This window comes from Scyliorhinus torazame, chromosome 10 (assembly GCF_047496885.1).
Source record: "Scyliorhinus torazame isolate Kashiwa2021f chromosome 10, sScyTor2.1, whole genome shotgun sequence".
NCBI lineage: Eukaryota > Metazoa > Chordata > Chondrichthyes > Carcharhiniformes > Scyliorhinidae > Scyliorhinus > Scyliorhinus torazame.
In genome coordinates, this window is record NC_092716.1 from 96,025,406 (window position 1) to 96,052,642 (window position 27,237).

At 47.1% G+C, this 27,237-nt stretch overlaps 1 protein-coding gene across 2 annotated transcripts in view; it reads right to left on the bottom strand.

Annotated features, from left to right (window-relative positions):
* Positions 1–2,501: 2,501 nt before the first annotated feature.
* mbtps1 (membrane-bound transcription factor peptidase, site 1) overlaps positions 2,502–27,237 on the bottom strand; it is a 166,202-nt gene continuing 141,466 nt past the window's right edge. For both annotated transcript variants that reach the window (XM_072518450.1, XM_072518449.1), the window contains exons 20-23: positions 19,652–19,783; positions 18,662–18,788; positions 5,513–5,643; positions 2,502–3,302 (exon numbers count right to left, since the gene is read on the bottom strand). In XM_072518450.1, the coding sequence (XP_072374551.1) occupies positions 3,109–3,302; positions 5,513–5,643; positions 18,662–18,788; positions 19,652–19,783 (584 nt within the window). In that variant the 3' untranslated portion in view covers positions 2,502–3,108. The remainder of the gene's footprint in view (positions 3,303–5,512; positions 5,644–18,661; positions 18,789–19,651; positions 19,784–27,237) is intronic.

A 27,237-nucleotide genomic window follows, 5' to 3' on the forward strand; every position in this document is an offset into this window, starting at 1 on the left:
GCATTATTTGACAGAACATTTTTTTTTTTTTAAATACTTGATTTTTAATTACACTATATTGCAATAATTGGGAAGCATTACTCTATTTAGAACAGGCTCCTCAAATGAAGAGATTTTACAAAGTAGATTAGATGCAAAATACAAATCTTAGTGGAGTGGTTTTTAATTATTGCAGTACCGGATGTCTACCACTGAACTTCACTGAGACATGCAAATAGTAACATGCAGCCCAAAGTGGCCTCTTGTGGAAGACAGCAAGTCCTGCAACACTAGTGCAGCAGACAAATGAGTCAACAGGCTAATAATGAGTAGCATGAGCAGTGAGGGACGGGGATGAAGGTCATAACTTCATTTCTTTCACAATTATGTTGTCAAAAATACCAAACCTGTTAAGAGGACAAGGGCAGCACAGTGGCACAGTGGTTAGCACTGTTGTCTCAGAGGTACGATTCATATCTGTGTGTGGTTTGCACTTTTTCCCCCATGTCTGCGTGGGTTTCCTCTGGGTGCTCCAGTTACCTCCCACAGTCCAAAGATGTGCAGGTTAGGTGGATTGGCCTTGCTAAATTGCCCCTTACTGTCCAAAAGGTTAGGTGGGGTTACTGGGTTATGGGGATAGGGTAGAGGTGTGAGCTTAAGCTTAAATAGGGTGCTCTTTCCAAAGGCTAGTGCAGGCTCGAAATGGCTGAATGACCTCATTCTGCACTGCAAATTCTGATTCCAATTTTGGAGGAGTGTGTGCATTTTGCACTTTCTCTCCATGTCTGTGTGGGTTTCCTCCCCGTGTCGGCGTGGATTTCCTCTGGGTGCTTCAGTTTCCTCCCACAGTCCAAGATGTGCAGGTTAGGCGGATTGGCCATGTTAAATTGCCCCTTAGTGTCCAAAGATGTGTAAGGTTAGGTTGCAGGGGAGTGAGCCTAGGTAGGGTGCCCTTTCAGAGGGTCAGTACAGACTTGATGGGCCGAAGGGCCTTCTTCTGCACTGTAGGAATACGATGAAGCAATCTTCGCCTAGCAGAGACACCTCAGCACCTTTAACACAATCAAATCTTCCAAGCACTTCACAGGGGCATTATTAAAAAAAACAAGCCACATGTGATGTTAGGCTAGCTGACCAAAAGCTGAGAGAGGTAGGTTTTAAGTAGTGTCTTTAAAGAGAAAAGAGGGGCAGCGAGACAGACACGTGTCGGGAGGGAATTTCAGAGCTTAGGGCCGAGCCAACTGAAGGCATGGCCAGCAGTACAAAAGCAATTAAGATTGGGGATCCACACAATGCCAAGGTTAGAGGGACACAGATTGCGGAGGATTGTGGGTTGTAGGAGGTTACAGAGATAGGGATTTGAAAACAAGGATGGGAATTTTATAATCAAGACATTATTTGACTGAGAGCGAATGTAAATTAACGAGCATATGAATGATTGGATACCAGTTGGTTACCTATGTTTCATGCTGTTCTTCCCTCGGTTTCCTTTCTGCCCTGGCATCACCATATTTAATATTGCTGCTTCCACCAGATTTGAGTTGTGCGATTGAAGAAAAAAGTAAAACTTCTCAAGTTGTTCCCTGATTTTCAATGCCAGAAAACGCAGGCGTAACAGTAATAAGGACGTACATGAGCAATTAGGATTTCGGCTCGTGTTGGATCAATTAACTAACAGCTCAGGCCATCGTCAGCATTGGGTTAAATTACAGCTCATCATCAAAAAACACATGAAAACATAATTACCCATAAGACATAGGAGTGGAAGTAAGGCCATTCGGCCCATCGAGTCCACTCCACCATTCAATCATGGCTGATTTCAACTCCATTTACCTGCTCTCTCTCCATAGCCCTTAATTCCTCGAGAAATCAAGAATTTATCAACTTCTGCCTTAAAGACACTCAACGTCCCGGCCTCCACCGCCCTCTGTGGCAATGAATTCCACAGACCCACCACTCTCTGGCTGAAGAAATTTCTCCTCATCTCTGTTCTAAAGTGACTCCCTTTTATTCTAAGGCTGTGCCCCCGGGTCCTAGTCTCCCCTGCTAATGGAAACAACTTCCCTACGTCCACCCTATCTAAGCCATTCATTATCTTGTAAGTTTCTATTAGATCTCCCCTCAACCTCCTAAACTCCAATGAATATAATCCCAGGATCCTCAGACGTTCATCGTATGTTAGGCCTACCATTCCTGGGATCATCCGTGTGAATCTCCGCTGGACCCGCTCCAGTGCCAGTATGTCCTTCCTGAGGTGTGGGGCCCAAAATTGCTCACAGTATTCTAAATGGGGCCTAACTAATGCTTTATAAAGATTCAGAAGTACCCATTGACATGCCGCAAGTATCGGTCAAAATCCTGGTCAGATAATCAAAAGATGTTGCATGACCAAACTGCCAGGATAAACGGCTCAACACATTATGAAAGGATTGTTTGAACTCCCAGCTTTCACATGCACACACCTACCTGTGTTAAGGTGCATTGGAATGGTCAAAAATCGAATCAACTTTCCAGAAAGTATCTATTTGCAGAGCTGTAAATTTATTCCACCGATAATGGCGAAAATAGGTTGCAAACTGCCATCTTAAATATTTACAGTGAATTATAGCAGTTTCCATTTTATAAAAATAAGTCAATTCAAGCATAGAGCACCTTGGTACAGTTATTATCAATTATTCTTGCCAGGTGCCATCGTCCACATTATCTGTATCAGTAATTCGATCTTTACTCGAGTATGGCAAGGCTGCAGATTCATGTTACAAAATACATTTCTCACCATAAATGCCCTTGTAACAAGTATTCTACATGATGACAATAAAACAAAACCAAGAACTGAAGCAAGGTGTCCCAATGTCTGTACTGGCTGATTTGTTAGAACAATTTTGTTCCCAGGGGAATATAAATACAAAGCAACCAAACACAATGTCTTTGGTAGTTATGGTTGCTGTAAAAAAAAAAAGGTCTCCTCAACTCAGCTAAAACCACATTGTCTTAAATGTGTCAAAAATGTCAGTGAACCCATGAAGTGCTTTTACTGAATATTTTTCCAACACTTATTTGGAGCAGCCAACAGCACAATTCCCTATCCACAGTGGATGTGTCTTGATTAGTCCATGTCCACTGACCCGATCATACAGAGGGCGTCTTAGGCAGGTGCACCTGCTGAAGCAGCAGAGGACGTTTGACTCGCGGCTTCCGTCTCTTTGGCTTGCTCTTAGACTTTATCTGCACCACAAAGAACGCCAGCACCACCATAGCACCGAGGAAAGCAAAAACTGGAATCGTCTGCCCCACGTCTTGGTTATAGCGACCAGGCATTATACCTTAAAAGCAAACAAATAACAATTAAATGCCACAGTACTCTACTTACATCATTCAGCTGAAGTAGAAGAATGACAAGTAAATGTGGATTGGCCCTCAAGTTAACGAGAAGTCATAGTCATCTATCACAGATTCTATCAATCAGCTGGTACATGCAAGACCCAGGAAATAGTGGAGATTTGGCAGTTCCTTTTAAAAGGAAGCAGTTCCCGCTTTTAAAGGTTCAAAACGGAGGGCTAAGATAGATAATCTCCACATAATTTAGAAGATAGTAATTAGAACACACACTGCTGATACTAAAGCACTATATTAAAAAGAGGACAAGTTATTTGCATCCCTGATAATGCAACTTTGTTTTCTTAGCTCAAAAGATCTTTCTACAATTGGAAACATCACTACGTTATCAGTGAAAGGTGGACCAAGTCTATACTGCTGCAAATGTTAAATAAGCTGGCGTGAGAAATATCCAGGACACTTACAATGAATATAACAGATCCGACAGCCACTTGGATAGTTTAACTAACTGTAAAGTACATTTCACTCAACAGGTTGTGTTGCTTGCCCAGATAAAAGGCATGCAATAAAGTTGAGCTACCTTTAATAATCCCTGCACTTGGGATATAAAGATGAATACGGTTCTGATTCAATATACCATGGAACAGGTGGGCAGCTTGGTCTAGACAAGCCCACAAACAACAAAGCTCTATCCGGTTATCTGGAACTTATGTTGGGCTGACCCTATATTGGTTCTGAGATTTAGAGACAGATTTTCCCCACTTAGGTCACCAACCTGACATTCGCTTCAATTCTGGGCAGGGACCAACTCTGAAGTGGTCGTGACAGGAAGCTGGTTGTGATTTTCCCCAGAGCTGGTCAATTAAAAGATGCCGCTGGAAGACAATTTCAATTAAGGACAACAGATCTGACACATCAGACCAGTAGACCCACTTGGCTGCTAAGGCAGACGAACAAAAGGGCACCTCAACATGAAGGGTGCCCTTGGTTGCCAGCAGAGAAATCAACAAACAATGAGGCCCAAAGCCGGTCGGGACCATCAGGGTGGAATAGAAAACCCTCCTTGGGAATAGGGTCGGTTGCAGTCCTTGATACCTGTGGATCTGTCACTAGGGCACAGAGCCTCTGGCTCCCATGCCCATCAGGCTTGCCACTGGGAAGCTGCCTGAAGAGAGCATGCAATCCCCAGAGGAGAGGGGTGCTCCAACAGTGGGAAAATACAGGTGCCATCACAAAATGGCCCATGCCAGGCCGTAATCACGTGAATTGGCTGGGCGCTCCATTCAGCGAGGAACTTGACCAAGATAATTATCTAGATAGAATTTTCTGGAGGTAATGCAACAGAAAAGAAAAGCTCCTGTATAATAGAGTGAACATTATGCTGGTTGTTTTTTCATTTACTGCTGTTGAACTCTCTCGTCTTGCTTCTGAAAATATAGATATTCAAAGTCTATGGTCACAAGTCAATCATCCTAACCCAAGTTTCACTGGTACAACATTAAACATTATTTTAAAACGCAAGACAAGAAGTGTACTTATCCAATTAGCTGTAGAAATTCAGCAGTCTTGTTTTTTGCTGTACTGCAGATAATTGAAAAATTGAACCTATTTCTCGAAAGGATTATCTGGGATTTTCACAATTTTAGATCTTGGATTGTTTTAAATTATTCTAGCTCCAACCACTTGCAGCAGACTAAGTTTGTAGTTGAGAGATTTATGGCTCCCTAAAGAAATTATTCTTCCTATAACTAGTTCACTCTATTAACGGAATCTTTAAGCAAGCAAACGCAACAAAATCCAAAAATGTTCATTATCTGTAATATTATTTTACTCATTCAGTTTCCCACCTCCCCTTCCAATCTTACAAACCTCTTAATGTCACTCAGAAACGAAGGCATTACGAATAAAGGTCTTCCGTTATGAATTTTTATCAATATAAAGGTAATATCAATTGCATGACAGGTTACCCAGTATTTCACAGCACAAAGTACTTAGCAACATTTTTGAATCTATCCTTTAAATGTTAACAAGAAATAGAGTTATTTATGCATACATTCCTATTGTTCTTTCGCTTGTGAACTGATGGAATACATGGCCTTTGACAGTCTGGGCTGGGAGCAGCATCATCACCCTGGACGCGTTTTACTTTCCAACTACTCGAAGTACAAGAGGTAAATGTTGTGATTCCAGTACTCACCTCCAGGAATGTCCCAGGCCCCACTTTCACCTGGTGATAAAGGTCGCACTTGGGGACGGTTTGGCTTAAAATTCGGCAGAACCACTTTGTCCAAGTCAATGGACAACAGTTTCTGGTGCTTCCAAAGGTTACTGACAAGGAAAAACAAAAAAAGCCATTTACTTGTGGCATAGGCTGGCACTAACTCCAGAAGCTAAAGTTACTGCATAATTCTTGCTTCTTTATTTGAAGCAATGTTTCCAATTGGCAACTTAAATTACTTCATGTTCTTTATAATATATTTCTAATTAGGTTTTCTTCCCATTTATTTGACAATAAACACAATAAAGTAACAAAAAAATATCAAGAGCAAAACGGGTACAGAACAGAGCTCGAGTTATTCCAGCATAAATACAAGCAGAACAGAACACTATACTTAAGGAACCAGTCTAGGTCAAATGTGGGATCAATCCAACACCCAGTGAACACATTGAGTCGGGGAAAGAGGGGTAAGATCGTACAAGTATAGAAGGAAATCAATTCAGATCGCAAGCCTTAACGTATTGAGCTATCAAGCCTAACAATATGAATTAGTTCATGGAAAGGCCAACAGGTCATCCAAGATGGAGCCTATGAATTTAAGATAGGGATGCCATACTTTACGGAATGCATTGGAGAGTGGATCACAGAGGTCAGGAATTCCATAGGCTTGCCTATGCCAGTTTTGGATTGAAGGGCAGCAGTGGCACAGTGGCTAGCACTGCTGCCTCACAGCATCAGGGACCTGGGTTCTATTCCAGCGGGTCGGTGCAATCTCAATGGACTGAGTGGCCTCCTTCTGCACTGTCAGGATTTGATGTTTGTCACTGATCCAAGAGCATAGAGGGTATTCTTACAAGCTGCAAAGTTCAGGATATTGCACTGCCTTTTATCGTTAGAATCAATAATTCTCACATCTGGAAGACCCAGAATCAGTAAACCATGATTAGACTCTAAAGCTCTATCAAAAATCCTCTCCTCTCTGACCACACCAGACCAATAGGATTGAATCCTGACAATCCCAGAAACAGTGTATATAGCCACCCTCAATTACCAGGCACTTTAGGCACATCGGATATATAGCAGGATCAAACCTGTGCCTGAGACTAGGCGTAATATGAAGACAGTGCAGTATCTTGAACTGGGTGTCCATTTTATTGCAAACTGAAATTTTACTGACAGTCCCATATGTTACCCCATGTCTCCTCATCGATATTGATTGTCAAGTCCTTTTCCCATGACTGTAATGCACTCAACGTGCTAATGCAGGATCTGGAATTTAAAGCATCATAGAACTTGCTAATTTATTGTTTAGGCTCCAATGAGTTCAAGGTTCTTTTCACCCCAGGTTGTCTTATTAAAGATAAAAGTCTCTAAGTTGCAAATACTTAAAGAAAAATCTATCTCAGAATGTCAAATTGCTTTCATAGCTGCTCAAAGGACGACAAGGAAGCATCTCTGAACATATCTCCGAGCCTACAAATGCCTCTATCTCCTCAGGTATCGAATCTATGGTCAATTAGACCGGGTGGAGAGTCTGGACTGTCCTGGACAGGGGAGTGGAAGCTAATTTAGATCTCCCTTCTAGTTGACATACCAACCTCCACGATCTAAGAGTACTTATAAAGACTGGATTATCACACTTAGCAGAACTTGCCTTAAAGTCACCACAAGATAATAAGACCTGTACAGGATAAACTGACTGGCCTACTTCAGTATCGAGCCAAATGGATGTGGAGTCCTTCCTAACCCAATCCCTTATAAATCTTAGATGAGGAGGCAGTTGATACAGACTAATATTCAAGAGACCCATCCCTCCCTTACCTCCTGGTAGTTGAGGCTTATTAATAATAATAATAATAATAATCATAATCGTTTATTGTGTCAAGTATGAAGTTACTGTGAAAAGCCTCTAGTCGCCACATTACAAACTTGAGGCGAGGTTTCTTCTTGTTCCAGATAAATGCATTAATCATTCCATTAATTTCCTCAGCATCGCTAACCGACAACAGTATAAGGAGTATCTGCAGTGGGTATAGCAATCTAGGCAACACATTCATTTTAATTCGGGCGATCCTTCCTAGCCAAGAAATCTGTAGGGCCGACCAACGAGTTAGGTCCATCTAATAGTTGTGATTAACTGAGAAAGGTTGGCCCCGTACAACACTCTAATCCCGATATCAGGGAATCCATTCTAATTGCCTCTGCCAATGGCACAACAGCCAACACAAACAAGGGGCATAGAGGACAGCCCTGTATAGTCCCGTCTTGAAGCACAAAATTCCATCGACCGTAAATAGTTAGGTCTGTGATACAATAGTTGAATCCGGCAGCATGGTGGCACAGTGGTTTGCACTTCTGCCTCAAGGTGCCGTGGTCCCATGTCCGATCCCGGCTCTGGGTCACTGTCCGTATGGAGTTTGCCCATTCTCCCCGTGTCTGCGTGGGTTTCGCTCCCACAACCCAGAAATGTGCAGGGTAGGTGGATTAGCGATGCTAAATTGCCCCTTAATTGGAAAGAATGAATTGGGTACTCTAAATGTATAAAAAATATATATAATCCTCAACCAATATAAAACCTGGCAACATATATACCAAATAATTCCATTCAACTCGGTGAAAGGCTTTCTCAAGATCCAGGGAAATCACCAGCCCATCCAGTGTACTCTTCTGAAAAGCCTAAATCACGTTCAGCAGTCTTCTAACATTGTTACTGGAAAGTCTTCCCCTGATAAACCCAGTCTGGTCCTCCCGAACGATTGTCAGAATGACTTCGTCCAATCTTCTTGCCAGAACCTTAGACAATAATTTCACGTCAACTTTCAGGAGCGAAATTGGCCTGGAAGAGACACAATCCTCTGGATCCTTAGCCACTTTCAAAATTAAGGAAATATAAGCCTCACAAAGTATCAACACAACAGCCCTGCCTCAAAGAGTGGTAACACATACCCACCAACAGATCCAACAGCAAATCTTTAAACTCCCTATGAAGTTCACACCCAAAGCCTTAACCCGGCTGAAGGTAATGGCCATGGCTACCTTTTCTTCAGAGAGAGGAACATTAAGAATCAAGCATTGGCTCTCTGAGGCCTCTGGAAGCCCAAGGGAAGAGGAAAAAATGCTCCAGATCTGCCATTACGTCACCAGACTTGTATAATCCCACATAAAATTCCTTAAAAGTTTCATTTATCTCCTGTGTCATCATAACCCTCTAACCCCCCCCCCCCAAAAAAAAAAAGAATAGCCCTAGAGTCAGCCTTCTTCTTAGTTAAACATGCCAGACACTTGCTCAGCTTATTTCCAACCTTCTCGCAAACATTAAGCTTTTCACGCTCACTGAATCAATAGGAATCAAGAACTACCATTGCAGCATTAACCTCATCCAACAATTGACTATTGGGGGCCCTCTCCTCTGCTTTCACAATCAAACCTCCAGCCAGAGCTGGCTCTCCAACCTTACGCCTTTTATTAGTTGTGTAAGAGATAATTAGCCCTGTAGCACAACCTTTACACATTTCCCACAAAACGGAGCGGGAAACACTAGGGGTCAAGTTGACTTGAGAGAAAAAAAACCTCAAACTCGTTTCAAATGCACAGCAGGTGATGTACCTCTTATCAAGGAAGTATCAAACCGTCATGTTCTGAGAGAGGGGGGGGGGGGGGGGGGGGGGAAGAGGGCTCAAGCAAAAATTCCAAGAAAATGAGGGCATGGTCCAAAATGACAATGCTACCTATAGAGCAGAAAGATACCAGATGTAGGATTACCCTCAGCACAAAGTAGTAGTCAATTCTAGTATGACTGCTGAGGTGCTGAAAATAAAGTAAAGTCTCTATCCCTAGGTTGTAGGATCCTCCAAACATCCACATAACCCACCTCCTCGCATACCGGTACCAACACCCTAGCTTGTAGTATAGGAGGCTTCCTAGTAACTGGGAACCTAGTAAGTGAGTTCAGGTGGCAGTTAAAGTCACCAGCCACAAAGGAGTTAGCTGAAGCCGACTCTGCAAAGTCCAACAAAGCCTTAGGTGATAAACCCCATAGAGTAATTCGGAGGTCAGTACACATTCATTGTTGAAACAATATCTCTATGCACTGAGCGTCTAATGATCACATATCTACCACCCTTCCTTGTCTTTAGTAAGTATCTAACTTAAGGGGGATATTTTTGTTGATCAGGATTTCCGCCCCACCCCACTTACTCAATGAAAGAGAGAATTCGACCAGCCCCACCCATTCCCGCTTCAATTTTATAAATGTGTTTCATGTAACAAAGCTATGTCCACATTGTCTAAATTTGAAGATTAATTGCTGCCGTTACAGAGGCCATGGAAGAAGAGTAAGAGTGGATTTTGCACCACAATAATAAAAATGCAAAAGAATCATGGCCACAACAGTTCTAAGGGGACAGCGTTCAATAAGACCGAGGACCCGTAGGATGAACCCCACAGTCATACTGTTGTCATCACCAGGATACCTTCTCCACAGCGGGAAGAGGAGAAAAAATAGCCCCTCCCACATTTTTAAACCTACCCATGAAGACCTGTTTCCACCACCACCCTTCGGCAATGACACAACTTGTTTCTGCCATGATTAAAACACTGATGGGAGAAAACAATGACGGAAAATAAGCACATGACATATCGACCATGACTAGAATAAGATAATAAGAGTCCCTGAAACACTCGAGGAGAAGGCGAGAACATTCAATAGTGTTCATATTAGCGTCTCCCTTTTACAGGATAAAAGACAATAAATTCAGACCAACACCACCATCATGAGGAAAGAGTCCGGAATAGAGCTCGAGTTAGTTCGAGTTGCAGACCATCATTCCAAATTGCTGTCCTTCATGGATTCAATGAAGGCCAAGGCAGCAGCCGGATACTTAAAAGACTTAGGGGAGTTGTCGTATACAATTTTCAGGGTTGCAGGATAAAGCATTTCATAATTCCCTCCAACAACCTTGAGTTGCCTTTGAATTTCATTGAAGCCCTGATGCTTTATCTGCAAGCCGCCCTGGAAGGAGGAAATCCTCACCCTCTCGTGCAGCCAGGTCCCACCACACCTTGTCGTCTCTAGGACGTTCTGCCGATCTTTAAAGCTGTGGAAGCAAACTATGAAGCTTCTCCCTTGGCCTCAACTCAAGAAACAGCCCACCCGTTGTGATTTGAAACACCACAGCCTTCACATCTAGCTTCAGAAAACGTGACAGCCAGTCCTCAAAGAATCTATCAGATGCTTTACCCTCCATTCTCTCAGGCAAACAGACAACCTGGAGAATGGAGAACCAAGGTCGAAGAAGGAATATCTAAGTCCTCAAGGACCTCGGCTATGCCACCCAGTTGGTTTTCCCAGACTGAATTTGGGCTTGTGCCGAGGAAGCAACATGTTCGTATTCAGGATTCTTTCCTCAGTATCAAGTCTTTTATTGGCATTCTGCAACTGGGCCTCATGAGCACAGATTTTGAGTCAGCACGCCAAGCCTCTGATCAATAACTCGGATAATTTCATCCGTTTTATCACCTCAAGAGTGCGGGGCCGGGAGACCAACCAACAGATACACGGGAGCACAGCTTTAGGATAAGGGGCCGATCATTAAGCCATGAGATTAGGAGAAATTATTCCACTCAACGGTTTAAGAATCTTTGGAATTCTCTACCCAAAAGGGCAGCATAGTGGCACAGTGGACAGCACTGCTGCCTCACAGCGCCAGGGGTCAGAGTTAGATTCGAGTCTTGGGTAGCTGTGTGGAGTTTGCACATTAGAACATACATATAATGCAGAAGGAGGCCCATCGAGTCTGGACCGACCCACTTAAGCCCTCACTTCCACCCTATCCCCATAACCCAATAACCTCTCCTAACCTTTTTGGTCACTAAGTGCAATTTATCATGGCCAATCCACCTAACCTGCACATCTTTGGACTGTGGGAGGAAACCGGAGCACCCGGAGGAAACCCACCCAGACACGGGGAGAACATGCAGACTCCGCACAGACAGTGACCCAGCAGGGAATCGAACCTGGGACCCTGGCGCTGTGAAGCCACAGTGCTATCCAGTTGTGCTACTGTGCTGCCCTGATGCTTTATGCTCGCCAGGTCTGTGTGGGTTTCCACCGGGTACTCCGCTTTCCTCCCACAGTCCAAAGATGTCCAGGTTAGGTGGGGTTACGGGGATAGGGTGGGGGAGTGAGTCTAGGTTGGGTGCTCTTGCAGAGGTTCAGTGCAGATTTGATGGGCCAAACGGTCTCCTTTTGTACTGTAGTGATTCTATAGATTGTAGGTGCTCCACCATTGAATACATTTAAGGCTGGGAGCGAGATTTCTTGTCTCTGTGAACCTCTCTGTGAACCAGGGGACATCAGCTCTGATCGTATTGAATAGGAAAGCAGGCTTGAAGGGCTGCACCTGATCCAATTTTGTGTTCTTGAATACAAATGATCGAATCGCATTTTTGATTGTCAGAAGCTGGTGATAACTTCTTTTATAAGAAAAGATATGATCCTTCTAGTTAGCTCTGCATTTTTTAAAATAAATTCTGGTTACTAATGAACGGCAGTAAACCATATACAACTGTGCGTCTCCAGTGGTTAGTGGTTTGCCTTATCTCTTTGAAACACGAATGTATGTAATACTGCCAGCTCGGAGGAAGACAAATACATATCTTTGACAGAGGTGAATGTTGGAGAAACTGAGCCTGGAAGTGGAATCTTGGTATCTTGCTGATCAGGCAGATAGTATCTAATTATTGTATTTTCCATCACTTTTATTTGTTGTCTGGATCATGGTCTCCTCATCATGGAATATTTTAGCTGCTATGATTTGGTGTCTATGTTCCTTCAAATATTTGACAACAGTACGGGCCTTCTAGGTCAGACACTAAGGTTACATTCTTGACATTGCCTTCCAAACACAGTTGAAGGTATTGTCAGCCTTCACTCAGAGCAAAATGAATGGCTAATAATTGCAAACATGTTTTGTCCGCTGCTCTTCAACTGCCCATCTTGGAACCAAGACCAGGAGCAGGCAACTTTCAGCACAATACCGGCACACAATAAATCTAACAATGCAACTTTGCTGAATAAGACTTCATTCATCAGTATGGAAAAGCAGACATGCCTTGCTGACTTCACACAAAGGCAAAATTACTCAGCATCAATTTTCCTAAGGAAACTGTTGAGCAATGCTGATGTTGAAAAATATCCAAAAAACCTATCTACAAATAACTTAAAAAACAATGCTAACCTTGTACTAAACATTGGCAGGACCAGAGGATACAATTATAAAATTGGCATCTCTATTGAAGGGATTCCAACCCCCCCCCCCCCCCCCCCCCCCACCACTGTAAACATGCAGAGGTCACGGAGTCAAACATTCAAGAACAAATGAATTACAAAAGAACCATTGTATAGTGTTGCTAACTTTTGGTTGGTTCAATTGGCTCTGTTTTATAACCTTTGCTCTAGAGTCGCCAGGTATCTTTATGATACCGCCACGAGGTTCAAGTTCAAGTAATGATCAATAACTCAACACACCAATTAGTAAGATTCAAATCAAAACACATTTATTATACACAGTAAATCACTACGCATGCATAAACTCTACTTTCTAGGCTATTTCTATCACTAACAGGCCTATACTTAGCTTCGGACTGGCCCACCAGGTCAGGGGAACAAATGGCCTTTCATTCAGGTCCTGAGTCTGCGGGATTCAAAAGCTGGTATGGACTGGTAGCTAGGAGCGCCTATCTCGTAGCGAGCGTTGACTTGAGACTTACTTGCTTGGAGGCAACAAGACAGGTCACTGCCAAGGGTTGGTTCAAGTTGCTGTGTGACCCTGCCAAAGAAGGACGATTTGAACTTGGGGACTTTACTTTATAGTCCCCAGGGGCTCCCCGCCCTTCGGGGCGGACCCCGTACCTGGTTCCAAGTGATTGGACTACTTTCCGATCACTTGGATCGATTTCTCCAATGCTGGAGCGGTTCCCTGAACGCTGGGCGGTCCTAAGTGTCCGGTGGCCTTCCTTTGTCTTGGCTCCTGCTGGCACCGAGAAGTCTGGCTTGGCTTAGTTTACCTTAACTGTTGCCATTGTGCCTGGGAATCGCACATTACTCTGTAGATGGCTGCTACATTACTATGCAGATGGCTGCTGGTTTCGGTGCTGTCTGGTTGTTTTGCAGGTTCCAATATACATGACTTCTGTATTTGCTAGTCTTTGCCTGTGTTGGCTGGATTTCCCTTCAGCCTTTGCGGTTCTCCATTTTAAGTCGGGAAGTGGCCAACTCAGGTGACTACACTAGAGCAACTTGCAACCATTTTAACATTGTGATCCTCCAAGGCGGCCTTCAGGTCGCGCAACAACGCAGAATCGCCGAGCAGAAGCTTATAGCCAAGTTCCGCGCACATGAGTGCGGCCTCAACCGGGACCTGGGATTCATGTCACATTACATTCATCCCCCACCATCTGGCTTGCAAAATCCTACCAACTGTCCTGGCTTGACACAACTCACACCTCTTTAACCTGGAGTTACCCCATCTCTGGATCTGTAAAGATTTAATCACCTGCTAATGCTCGCATTCCAAGCATTGTCTGGCATCTTTGAATCTGTCTATATGTGTCTGGAGCATACCTCTTCATTCACCTGAGGAAGGAGCAGCGCTCCGAAAGCTAATGACATCGAAACAAACCTGTTGGACTTTAACCTGGTGTTGTAAGACTTCTTACTGACCTGCAGGTTAATCAGGCGTTTAAAACTCCAGTGCAAATTTATCAAATGAGCCAAAATAAATATCCACTCAATGACTACTCAATCAGGAAAATGTTTCCCACTTCTCTGTATTCGTGACCTTTTATACAAGTACGGTTAAGCTACTCACCACCCCCCTTCTCAAACAGCAACTTATCCATACCACCACGAAGTCACATATTGCCATTTCCCACAAAGTCAAACATTGCCATTGACCATTTGTTTTTCATTCATTCGTTCATTCATTCAGGGGATGGGTGGAGTTGCTAAATTCCACTTGCTTCTCTCGTCAGAGCAGACCTACGGCTCTTACCTCTATGGATTCACCACATCCCCTCACACATTCTTTGGCAGTCATTCTGCACTTCCGCTATCCCACCTTCAACACCACCTGTTTTTCTTTGTTATCACCCCACGTTCCAGAATAATTACTTCAAAACTCTTGTTGCCCAACTTTCCATCGCTTCCCAGAGCCCTTGTAAATCTCTTCTTTAGGATTTTGCCCACTTGCGCCCAAACTTTTATTCCCTTTCTCTTCAGTTTCTGGCTTCATGTATGGCAGATTGGTCAGAGTGACAGGAAATAAAAGGTAATGGTCAATGTATGTTTTTGTGAATGGAAAGTGATTTCCAGTGGTGTTCCAAAGGGGTCAGTTTTGGGCCCTTGCTGTTTGTTGTATATATAAATCATTTGGATTAATGTGGGTGGCATGATTGGGAATTCTGTAGACGACACAAAAATTGGCCGTACAGTTGATAGTGAAGAGGATAGCTGTAGATTCCAGAATCATATCAATAGTTTGGTTGAGTGGGAGGAAAAGTGGCAAATAGAATTCAACCTGGAAAAAAGTGTTTCGAGAAGGAAAACAAAGCTAAGGAATACAAAGTAAATGGGACAATTTTGAGGGGTTGAGGAAGTGATAGACCTAGGAGTACATGTCCACAGGTCTTTGAAGGTGGCAGGTGTGGTAAACCACTATATTGTATTGTATTGTATTGTTACATGCCTGGGCTTGTCCCTGCTGGCTGGTTTCCACCTCTGGTCCAGTTCTGGATCAGAGGCAAGGAGGCTTGCTGTTTAGTGTATGAAAGCCTCAGTTACGTTCACCATTCGTCGTGTGTTCATTGATGGCATATCAATTTAATACACTAAACATCTAAGATGAATTCATCACTCAAGCTTGATCGCCTAGAGCTGGACCCACAGGCAGCCGACGCCACAGCAACATTCGAGCACTGGCTAAGCTGCTTCGAAGCGTACCTCGGATCCTTCACCAAACACTTCACCGACCCCCAAAAGAAGCAGATCCTCCATGCATGGGTGAGCCCGCAAGTCTTTCTTCTAATCAGGGACGCCCCCTCGTATACGGAGGCAATAATGCTGCTGAAGGGACACTATGTTAAGTCTGTGAACGAGGTGTATGCTAGGGACCTTCTCGCCAGAGACGACAACGCCCTGGGGAATCAGTAGCAGAATTCCTGCGTGCCTTGCGGATACTCTGCCGGAACTGTGACTGCCAAGCGCTATCGGCTACCCAACACGTGGAGCTGTTGGTCAGGGACGCTTATGTCGCAGGCATGAATTCAAACTACATCCGCCAACGGTTTCTAGAAGGGGGTACGCTCAGCCTCCCAGAGACAGTGCAGCTCTCAAACTCGCTGGAGGTGGCCTTCCAGAATATGGAGGCCTACACCTCCGACCCCACGGCACCCGCGTGGTCGCCGCCATCATCCGACCCGGGTGCGGCGCAAGCCTGAGCCACGCAGCAGCCCGCCAACGCCAGAAGCCCGAAGTGCTACTTTTGCGGCCAGGATAATCATCCCAGACAACGCTGCCCTGCACGGAACGCGACTTGCAACGGGTGTGGGAGGAAGGACCACTTTGCGAAAGCCTGCCAGGCCGGATCTCTCCCGAAAGCTTCTAGGCCCAGCAGCGCTGCCTGCTGCCGCGCCACCCGCCATGTGCGACCCGTGGGCGCCGCCATCTTCGATTTCGGCCGCTACGTGCGACCCATGGGGGCCGTCATCTTTATCGCCATTTTGGCTTCACCTGCCACACGCGTCCCATGGGGGCTGCCATCTCCGATGCCACCTGCGACCCATGGGGGTCGTCATCTTGGGACCACTCCGCAGTCTCCCGGGAGCCCTGCTCACCCGATCATACGCTGGCCGCCGCTACCTCCGACCTGCCTACCCATCACCTTCCGAAGCTCGCCTCCATCACACTCTACCAGTCCCGGCCTCATCACCTCACTAAATCTACGATGACCGTCCGGATCAACGGGCACGAGACGGCCTGCCTTTTCAACTCTGGGAACACAGACAGCTTCATACATCCAGATACGGTAAGGCGCTGCTCCCTCCCAATCTTACCCGCGACCCAGAAAATCTCCCTGGCTTCCGGATCATATGTAGTAGAAATCCGGGGGTTCTGTGTCGCGATCCTTACTGTACAAGGCGTAGAGTACACTGACTTCAAACTCTACATCCTTCCCCATCTCTGCGCTGCCCTATTACTGGGGCTTGACTTCTAGTGCCACCTCCAGAGCCTTACTTTAAAGTTTGGCGGACCCCTGCCCCCCCCCTCACCGTCTGTAGCCTCGCGACCCTTAAGGTCGCCCCACCCTCGCTTTTTGCTAACCTCACCCTGGACTGTAAGCCCGTTGCTACTAGGAGCAGACGATACAGTGCCCGGGATAGGACCTTTATCAGGTCGGAGGTCCAGCGATTCCTACGAGAGGGGATCATTGAGGCTAGTAACAGCCCCTGGAGAGCCCAAGTGGTGGTCGTCAAGACTGGGGACAAGCACCGGATGGTCATTGACTACAGTCAGACCCAGGGCCCGTCATCCTCCGGAAGCATGCAAGGAGCCGTAAGTCGGATCCACTGGTCGAAAAGGTCCTTCTCCTCCATGCTAACCCCCAATATGCCTACGTGGCACACCATGACGGGCGGGAGGACACAGTCTCCATTCGGGATTTGGCACCCGCAGGTTCCCCAGTGACCATCACCAGTATCCCCGACCCTACACCGTCTCCCCCCCATTGCTACTCATCTACTACGAGACGCAGAAGACGACACGCTCCCAGTCACGCAGGCCTCGACACCTCATCCGACACCAGTGTCCACACCACAGCCGGGACTGAGGAGGTCGCAGCAGAAGGTCAGAGCCCCCGACAGACTCGATGTATAACTCAATCCGTCCACTTCACCCCCGCCAGGCTCTCTTTTTTTTTAAACATGGGGTGAATGTGGTAAACTATTGTATTGTATTGTACTGTATTGTTATATGCCTGGGCTTGTCCCTGCTGACTCTGCCTGTAGCTCCTCCCCTCGGGCTCATGTATAAAGGTGGCTGGTCTTTGCCTCTGATCCAGTTCAGGATCAGAGGCCAGGAGGCTTTCTGTTTAGTGTATTAAAGCGTCAGTAACGTTCACCACTTGTCGTGTGTTCATTGATGGCATATCAGCAGGGTAGGTAGATAAGGTGGTAAAGAAAGCATATGGAATGTTTTCTTTTATTGGACAAGGTATTGCATACAAAAGCAGAGATGTAATGATGGAACTGTATAAAACTCTGGTTCGGCCACAGTTGGAGTTTTGTGTACAGTTCTGGTCACCATATTACAGAAAGAAGATATTTGCTCTGAAGAGAGTGCAGGAGATTTACAAGAATGTAGCCAAGGCTTGAAAGTTGCAGCTATGAGGAGAGATTGGATAGTCTAGGGTTGTTTTCCTTAGAACAGAGGAAGCTAAGGGGTGACCTAATTGAGGTCCATAAAATTATGAGGGGCCTGACAGGAAATACTTGTTTCCATAGCTGAGGGGATAATTATAGGGGGCATGAATTGAAGATGATTGGTAGAAGGATTGGGTTGGGGGGGGGAAGGAGAGGCATGAGGCAAAGCTTTTTCACCCAGAGGGTGGTGGGCACCAAAGTCCAAATTAGTGGTTGAGGCGGAATCGCTCAATTCATTTAAAAAGGTTCCTGGATCGGCACCTGAAGTGCTGCAACCTACAAGGCCAAGGACTAGGTGCTGGAAGATGGGATTAAAATGAGCGGCTATTTTCTTCTTTTTCTTTTCTCTGACATGATGGGCTGAATGGCCTCTTTCTGTGCCATAACCTGTCTATGGTTTCATGTATGTTCTGTGCATCAGAAAATTCTAGGTTTTTATTTTCTCTCTCCGGTGAGCTGCTGATACACTTCTAAACAAATACCATACAAACAAATACCATACAACCAAGGATACTGTTGAATTCAATTTAAGTACTTGCTTCACGAATGACTTTTATAAGATTAAAAGTTGCTAATGTTTAGTTGCTAATGATTTGGACAAACACAAATTGATATGAACGAAGATGTGGGTATCTGTTGTCACGCACTAACCTTGGTGCAGTCTCATTTAGAGGTTGTGGCTTGGCCCAGGATAGGTGAGGGCAAGCTGGCAGAGGTCGAGGTTTGGGGTCTGCAAGGTGCGGTTCAAGTACCTTGGAAAATCGATACAAGTGGTTGCCTACGAGTTTCGATAAAAACAGAATCAGAATAGAATGCTGTTCAACCACGACTCTAGAATAAAAATTTTAAATATTTGCTAGTGTTCATAGATTTCTCTATAAAAACGTCTTAAACAAAGTTATGTGAGAAAAAACAGCACCAAGTTATATGCATGTATGCAAAGGACAGTACACAACCTCATTTTTACATTAAGTTCAGCTTTTCAAAGAGTAATTTTCACCTGAACCAGCAGGGGTAGCCAGAGTAAATTTACAGACAGTTGGTATTTTATCAAATGTAGATTTTTACAATGGGAGCCTGTGGTGCAAATTCAATTACACATCAGGGGCTGGATTTTCCACCCCGCCCCATCACATTTTATTACACCTAGCCGACGGGATGCTCCGTTACGCTGGTCGGTCAATGGGGTTTCCCATCGTGGGGCAGCCACATGCCGTCGGGAAAGCCCTGGGCTGCTGGCAAAAGGGAGAATCCCACCGGCGGAGAATCCAGCCCCAGAAGTTTGTCACCAAAAAAGTTTGTATCATTAGCTGAATAATTTTGCATTGACACAGCGCTGACATATAATGGAAAAAATACTGAGAAACGAGATATCAGAACTTGACTTCACACACAAACCAAAGGTCAGAAAATTCTCCATTTTAAGTTATTAAATGTTGCTGCGAATACTGCAGTCCTAAAGTAAAACTTCTCAATTTCATGACGTTTTCAATTTTACATTTAATACCAATAATTGAAAAAAAATCCATCTTAATATATAGAGAAATCCTAGAAGGACGACACAGATAAAAGGGAGCATTACATGTTTGCAGGTGGAACATTGAACTATGATAAGAATCCTGAGTTTACAAACACTCTTACCTTCCATCCTCTCTGGCAGGGGGTGATCTGCTCCAGAAGGAGGTTGCCGCCTATTTTCAGAGTGGCTTAGGCTGGGGGGCATCACACCATACGAGGTGTACTGAAGGAGAGCATCAAGCAACCAGAAGCAATCTGGGAGGGGTGTGCGGGAAACAAAGGATAAAAGTGCAGTCAGCTCTTCAAGCAAAATAAATTCAAAAACTGTGACATAAAACATACACACATATGCCTGTGAATCTTTGAAACGTGCCTGTACTTGAGGAGAAATTGCCAGATTGTTGCATACAGGGGACCAGGTGATATGTGGATGGTGGTGGTGAGGGATGTAGAAGGGTAGTTAAGGTTAAAGATAAACACTGATCTTACTGAATGGTGGAGCATGTGCAAGGAGCTGAATGGCATGCTACTATTTGTCAAGTCACATTCATATATATTAAGTCCTCACTAAAGTTGTAGTTGGTTTCCTGAAAGTCGTGAATCATGGGATCCTGCAGAAATCAATGTTAAAGCCCGACTAAGGTTCCTTAGGAAATCTCTCACTTGGAAAAAGCAATGAGTTGAAATACTGCACCACACTGCACATTGCTAGCTGAAATAACTTCACTTGTAAAATAAAATGCATCACCAATGATAAAGGAAACACAATACACATGGCAATTCAATTAGTTTAAAACATGATTGTCCAAACAATTTGCGAGAGGGATCATGTTCAATTATTTTTCTCACTCAAGCGGCTGATGTGTGCTGGCTTGCTCATTCACATCCCAGCTCACTGGCCGGCTCGCTCATTCACAGCCCAGCTCACCGGCCGGCTCGCTCATTCACATCCCAGCTCACTGGCCGGCTCGCTCATTCACAGCCCAGCTCACCGGCCGGCTCGCTCATTCACATCCCAGCTCACTGGCCGGCTCGCTCATTCACAGCCCAGCTCACCGGCCGGCTCGCTCATTCACATCCCAGCTCACTGGCCGGCTCGCTCATTCACACCCCAGCTCACCGGCCGGCTCGCTCATTCACATCCCAGCTCACCGGCCGGCTCGCTCATTCACATCCCAGCTCACCGGCCGGCTCGCTCATTCACACCCCAGCTCACCGGCCGGCTCGCTCATTCACATCCCAGCTCACCGGCCGGCTCACTCATTCACAGGCCAGCTCACCGGCCGGCTCGCTCATTCACACCCCAGCTCACCGGCCGGCTCGCTCATTCACATCCCAGCTCACCGGCCGGCTCGCTCATTCACATCCCAGCTCACCGGCTGGCTCGCTCATTCACAGGCCAGCTCACCGGCCGGCTCGCTCATTCACACCCCAGCTCACCGACCGGCTCGCTCATTCACATCCCAGCTCACCGGCCGGCTCTCTCATTCACACCCCAGCTCACCGGCCGGCTCACCCGTTCACACCCCAGCTCACCGGCCGGCTCACTCATTCACACCCCAGCTCACCGGCCGGCTCGCTCATTCACATCCCAGCTCACCGGCCGGCTCGCTCATTCACATCCCAGCTCACCGGCCGGCACACTCGTTCACACCCCAGCTCACCGGCCGGCTCGCTCATTCACACCCCAGCTCACCGGCCGGCTCGCTCATTCACACCCCAGCTCACCGGCCGGCTCGCTCATTCACAGCCCAGCTCACCGGCCGGCTCACTCGTTCACACCCCAGCTCACCGGCCGGCTCACTCGTTCACAGCCCAGCTCACCGGCCGGCTCACTCGTTCACAGACCAGCTCACCGGCCGGCTCGCTCATTCACACCCCAGCTCACCGGCCGGCTCGCTCATTCACATCCCAGCTCACCGGCCGGCTCACTCGTTCACACCCCAGCTCACCGGCCGGCTCACTCGTTCACAGCCCAGCTCACCGGCCGGCTCACTCGTTCACAGACCAGCTCACCGGCCGGCTCACTCGTTCACAGACCAGCTCACCGGCCGGCTCGCTCATTCACACCCCAGCTCACCGGCCGGCTCGCTCATTCACATCCCAGCTCACCGGCCGGCTCGCTCATTCACACCCCAGCTCACCGGCCGGCTCGCTCATTCACATCCCAGCTCACCGGCCGGCTCGCTCATTCACACCCCAGCTCACCGGCCGGCTCGCTCATTCACACCCCTGCTCACCGGCTGGCTCGCTCATTCACAGGCCAGCTCACCGGCCGGCTCGCTCATTCACATCCCAGCTCACCGGCCGGCTCGCTCATTCACACCCCAGCTCACCGGCCGGCTCGCTCATTCACACCCCAGCTCACCGGCCGGCTCACTCGTTCACACCCCTGCTCACCGGCCGGCTCACTCGTTCACACCCCAGCTCACCGGCCGGCTCACTCCTTCACACCCCAGCTCACCGGCCGGCTCACTCGTTCACACCCCAGCTCACCGGGTGGCTCACTCGTTCACACCCAAGCTTCCAAGCCGGCTCGCTCATTCACACCCCTGCTCACCGGCCGGCTCGCTCATTCACACCCCAGCTCCCCGGGCAGCACACTCGTTCACACCCCAGCTCCCCGGGCAGCACACTCGTTCACACCCCAGCACCCCGGGCGGCACACTCGTTCACACCCCTGCTCATCGGCCGGCTCACTCGTTCACACCCCAGCTCCCCAGCCGGCTCACTCGTTCACATCCCAGCTCCCCAGCCGGCACACTCGTTCACACCCCAGCTCACCGGCCGGCTCATTCGTTCACACCCCAGCTCACCGGCCGGCTCACTCGTTCACATCTCAGCTCACCGGCCGGCTCACTCGTTCACACCCCAGCTCACCGGCTGGTTCACACTCCGGCTCACCTGCCGGCTCACTCGTGCACACCCCAGCTCACCGGGCGGCTCACTCGTTCACACCCCAGCCGGCTCACTCGTTCACACCCCAGCTCCCCAGCCGGCTCACTCGTTTATACCCCAGCTCACCGGCCGGCTCACTCGTTCACACCCCAGCTCACCGGCCGGCTCACTCGGTCACACCCCAACTCACCGGCCGGCTCACTCGTTCACACCCCAGCTCACCGGCCGGCTCACTCGTTCACACCCCAGCTCACCGGCTGTTTCACACTCCGGCTCACCTGCCGGCTCACTCGGTCACACCCCAACTCACCGGCCGGCTCACTTGTTCACACCCCAGCTCACCGGCCGGCTCACTCGGTCACACCCCAACTCACCGGCCGGCTCACTCGTTCACACCCCAGCTCACCGGCCGGCTCACTCGGTCACACCCCAACTCACCGGCCGGCTCACTCGTTCACACCCCAGCTCACCGGCTGTTTCACACTCCGGCTCACCTGCCGGCTCACTCGTTCACACCCCAACTCACCGGCCGGCTCACTCGTTCACACCCCAGCTCACCAGGCGGCTCACTCGCTCACACCCAAGCTTCCAAGCCGGCTCGCTCGTTCACACCCCTGCTCACCGGCCGGCTCACTCGTTCACACCCCAGCTCACCGGCCGGCTCACTCGTTCACACCCCTGCTCACCGGCCGGCTCACTCGTTCACACCCCTGCTCACCGGCCGGCTCACTCGTTCACACCCCAGCTCCCAAGCCGGCTCGCTCGTTCACACCCCTGCTCACCGGCCGGCTCACTCGTTCACACCCCAACTCACCGGCCGGCTCACTCGTTCACACCCCTGCTCACCGGCCGGCTCACTCGTTCACACCCCTGCTCACCGGCCGGCTCACTCGTTCACACCCCTGCTCATCGGCCGGCTCGCTCGTTCACACCCCAGCTCCCCAGTCGGTTCACTCCTACACACGGGCTGGGGCTGGTTTACCACCGGGCTAAATCGCTGGCTTTGAAAGCAGACCAAGGCAGGCCAGCATGGTTCAATTCCCGTACCAGCCTCCCCGAACAGGCGCCGGAATGTGGCAACTAGGGGTTTTTCACAGTAACTTCTATTGAAGCCTACTTGTAACAATAAGCTATTTCCTCTTTCTTCTTCTTCTTCTTCACCCCCCAGCTCCCAGGCCAGCTCCCTCACACCCCAGCACAGAAGGTTGGGATATTTTACCACTGGGGAGACATTCAGGATGGCCATAATGATGCCAAGACAAGATTCCTCACTCTGCTATGCTGGAAACTCAACTCCCCAGGCAGGGGGTGGTGTTGTTGCAATCTGCTGTTCCTCGCGGCAACCATGGCCCACTTCACCAGCTTGACCATTGTCCTTTAGGGGGCCAGTGCCTGCGCTGGAGGGCAAGAGGCAGTGCAGCAAAAAGAGAGTGCACCCTGTAAAAAGAAAAGGGATGACACTCACCCTCACACTGCTCCTCCGGTTAGAGACTGTTTCTTTCCCAAATTTGCTGCTGATAGATTAAACATGGGAGACAAACAGCCTGTGATTGAAGGAGCAACTCCATGCAGATCCTACATTAAACGTACCTACATTTTAAGCAGCGAGTTTGTATGCCAGATGGAGGTGAATGGTGGGCTGGATTGTAGCCTGCGGGCCATATATTGGGCAAGCCTGGCTTTAAAAGATTGCAGTACTTTCCTCAGTACTTTTAATTGACCATGCTCCAGCGAACAGCTGGTCAGTGCAGTTCGCAGTGGAAATCCATAATTATCTGCACCAACCAAATTCTACCACTGGATAGAGGCCTGGCCTTCAGTTTCAGAACAAGAGCCACTGAAGAGGACTAAGAACAGAGACCAAGAGCTGACGGAAGAGGAAGTACAGTAGGAAAAGCCATGTTGAGCAGACAGCCACAGAAGAGGTGGTCTGTGATAAACAAGATTGAAGTGAGACTGACGATGTTAAATGGATATACTGACAAAGTTTGATGAACAGATTCACTTGTTAATAAAACAGTGTTCTGCAGTGCTGGTTGTGTTACTGAGCTCATCATATCTATATGTTCCAGAAGATGCCTGAAGAAGCAGGTGTTTGGTTGTGGGTAGATGGAAAGTACAACAATCTGATCTGCTGAGCCAGATGAAAATGCAGTACCCTGTTTGGGGCGTTGATATTTTTTCAAATTGGAAAGAAAGTCTCTGATGAATGTCGACTCGTTTGACATTAATCTAACACCTGTTTCGACAGACATTTAGTGGAACATAGAGACACAATGACCTCAGTAACTCACCCAGCACTCCAGTCAATGGGGATCTTGGCTTAATGAACAGATTCACTAACTGCATGAAGAACCACACTTTTTCCATGCACAGAAATAAATTTGATTTCTAAAATTGTCTCCTTTTGGCAAAATAAAAATCTTACATCAAAGCCTTCAGATAGATCAACGATCTCTGTGCCCCCCTCTTCGCGCACGCACCCCGCCCCCCTCTCCGCGCACGCACCCCGCCCCCTCTCCGCGCAAGCACCCCACCCCCTCTCCGCGCATGCAGCCCGCTTCCCCCCTCAATGCACGCACCCCGCCCTCTCACGCTCTCAACACAATATCAGTGCAGAAGGTGGCCATTCGGCCCATTGAGTTTACATCGACCTGCTTGAAGAGCACCCTACCTAGTCTCACTCCCTTGCCCTATCCCTGCAACCCCATCTACTGTTTTGGACACCAAGGGACAATTTAGAATGGCCAATTCATCTAACCTACATATTTTGGGGCTGTGGGAGGAAACCAAACCCACGCAGACAATGGAAAAATGTGCAAACTCTACACAGTCAGTCACCCAAGGTTGGAATTGAGCCCGGGTCCCTGGCACTGAGGCACCAGTGCTAACCACTGTACCAATTTAGAACTTAATGGTCAGATACAAGTACATATACTTTACAAAATAACTACATTTATTTGGATATAAATGATTATTTTCAGTCTGGAGGGAAGTATGCAGTGGTGTTCCCCAGGGGTCAGTGATAGAAATCACTGCTCTTTATGATATCTATTCATCTGCATTTGGGTACAAGAGCATAATTTCAGTCTGCAGGTGGCATGAAAGTTGGAAATGTAGTAAGCAATTAGGAGGTTAGCAAGATACTTCAGGCATAGATAGGCAGACTGGTGAAATGGGCAGACCTATAGCGGATGATAGAGATGCATTTAAGAGGCAATATAAATGGCATGGTACAATTTTAAAGGGGGTGCAGGGACAAAGACCTGGGGTACATATTTGGGGTGCACAGATCTTTGTAGGTGGCAGGACAAGTTGAGAAGACAGTTAAAAAAAAAACAGGATTATAAACAGAGGCATAGGGAGTGCAAATCAAAGCGGTTTCCATTAAACCTTTTATTAATCACTGGTTAGACTTCAGCTGAGTACTGTGATATCAAGTGCTTGAAGGGTGTGCAGGGAGGATTTACTAGGATGGTACCAGAGGCAAGGACACAATGTAAAGGTCCGTCCTGTTCATTCCCTTATTTCCCCTTTCTTTTATTTTGCCATTAGCATTTTTGATCCATGGATGATTAACGGACATGTATCTTTAAGTCAAGCAGCAGAGAGGAATGAGGAATGAGGAATTCAGAAGTGAGAACACTTGGCTGGTTTGAACAGGAGACATCAGGCTTGGGCACCAGAGAGAGATGGGATGGGACCTGGTTTGATTGATTGGTTGGTTAGTGGCCAATGAACTGGACAAAAGGCCAGACTCTACCAGGTAACAGGTGGTGATTGGATCCTATCCCAGTGGGAATGTTCTCAAGAGCAGTTGAGTCCTAGACACAAAGACAAGAACCTTATCACTATCTCTCTCTAGAAAGGTTGTGTGTGTTATATTTCTGAAGCTGCAGAGAACCTGAATGAATGAATCTACAGGGAAATTATTACAGGCTGCAAACAAAGACCTGCTCCCTCTCTTCAGAAAGACTGTGGGTGCTGTATTTCTGAAACTACAGAGACCTGAATGAATCTACAATAAAAACTTTGAACTGAAAGCAAAGTTTGAAGAGGAGTAAGGCAGCTCTTATTATAAGTAAACAGTAATTGTATTTAAACTTACAAACCCGGTGACTGTAATTATTGGGCCATTAAAGTCAAATACTTTGGGTATTTTTCTAAGAATTATTGGTTAATTCACTTTTGTTGTGACTCCGGATCCGGGGGGGGAGCATTCAGCCCAGGATATCGTGACACTTAATGTGGAGAGACTAGAGAAGTTGGCATTGTTCTCCTTGAAGCACAGAACTTAAGAGCAGATTTAATAGAGATGCTCAAAATCATGCAGGGAAATAAAGAGTAAACAAGGACACTGTGTGCTCCAGTGGCAGAAGAGTTGATAACCAGAGTGCACGGACACAGATTTATGGTAATTGGCAAAAAAGGTCAGTGATGTGGAAATATTTCAAAAACAAAAACCACAGTGAGTTGCGTTGATTTGGAATCACTGGCAGAAAAGAGTGGTGAATGCAGATTCAATAGTAGCTTTCAAAAGGGAAAATGCTTGAAGGAGAATGTTTTGCAGGGGTTTGGGAAAAGGTTGGGTGGGGTGTGGAACTAATTGGACAGCTCTTTCCAAAATCCAGATACAATAGAATGGGCCAAATTAATACAGGAGCATAAGCAGCAGAAGCAGAATTAAGGTCATACAATCCCTTGAAACTCCTCAATAAGACCATGACAAATGTTCAAAATAACATATGTATTCATGTAAAAGTCAAATTTGAGCCCCCCCCAAAAAAACTGTTGCAACGGAATAAAGTAAA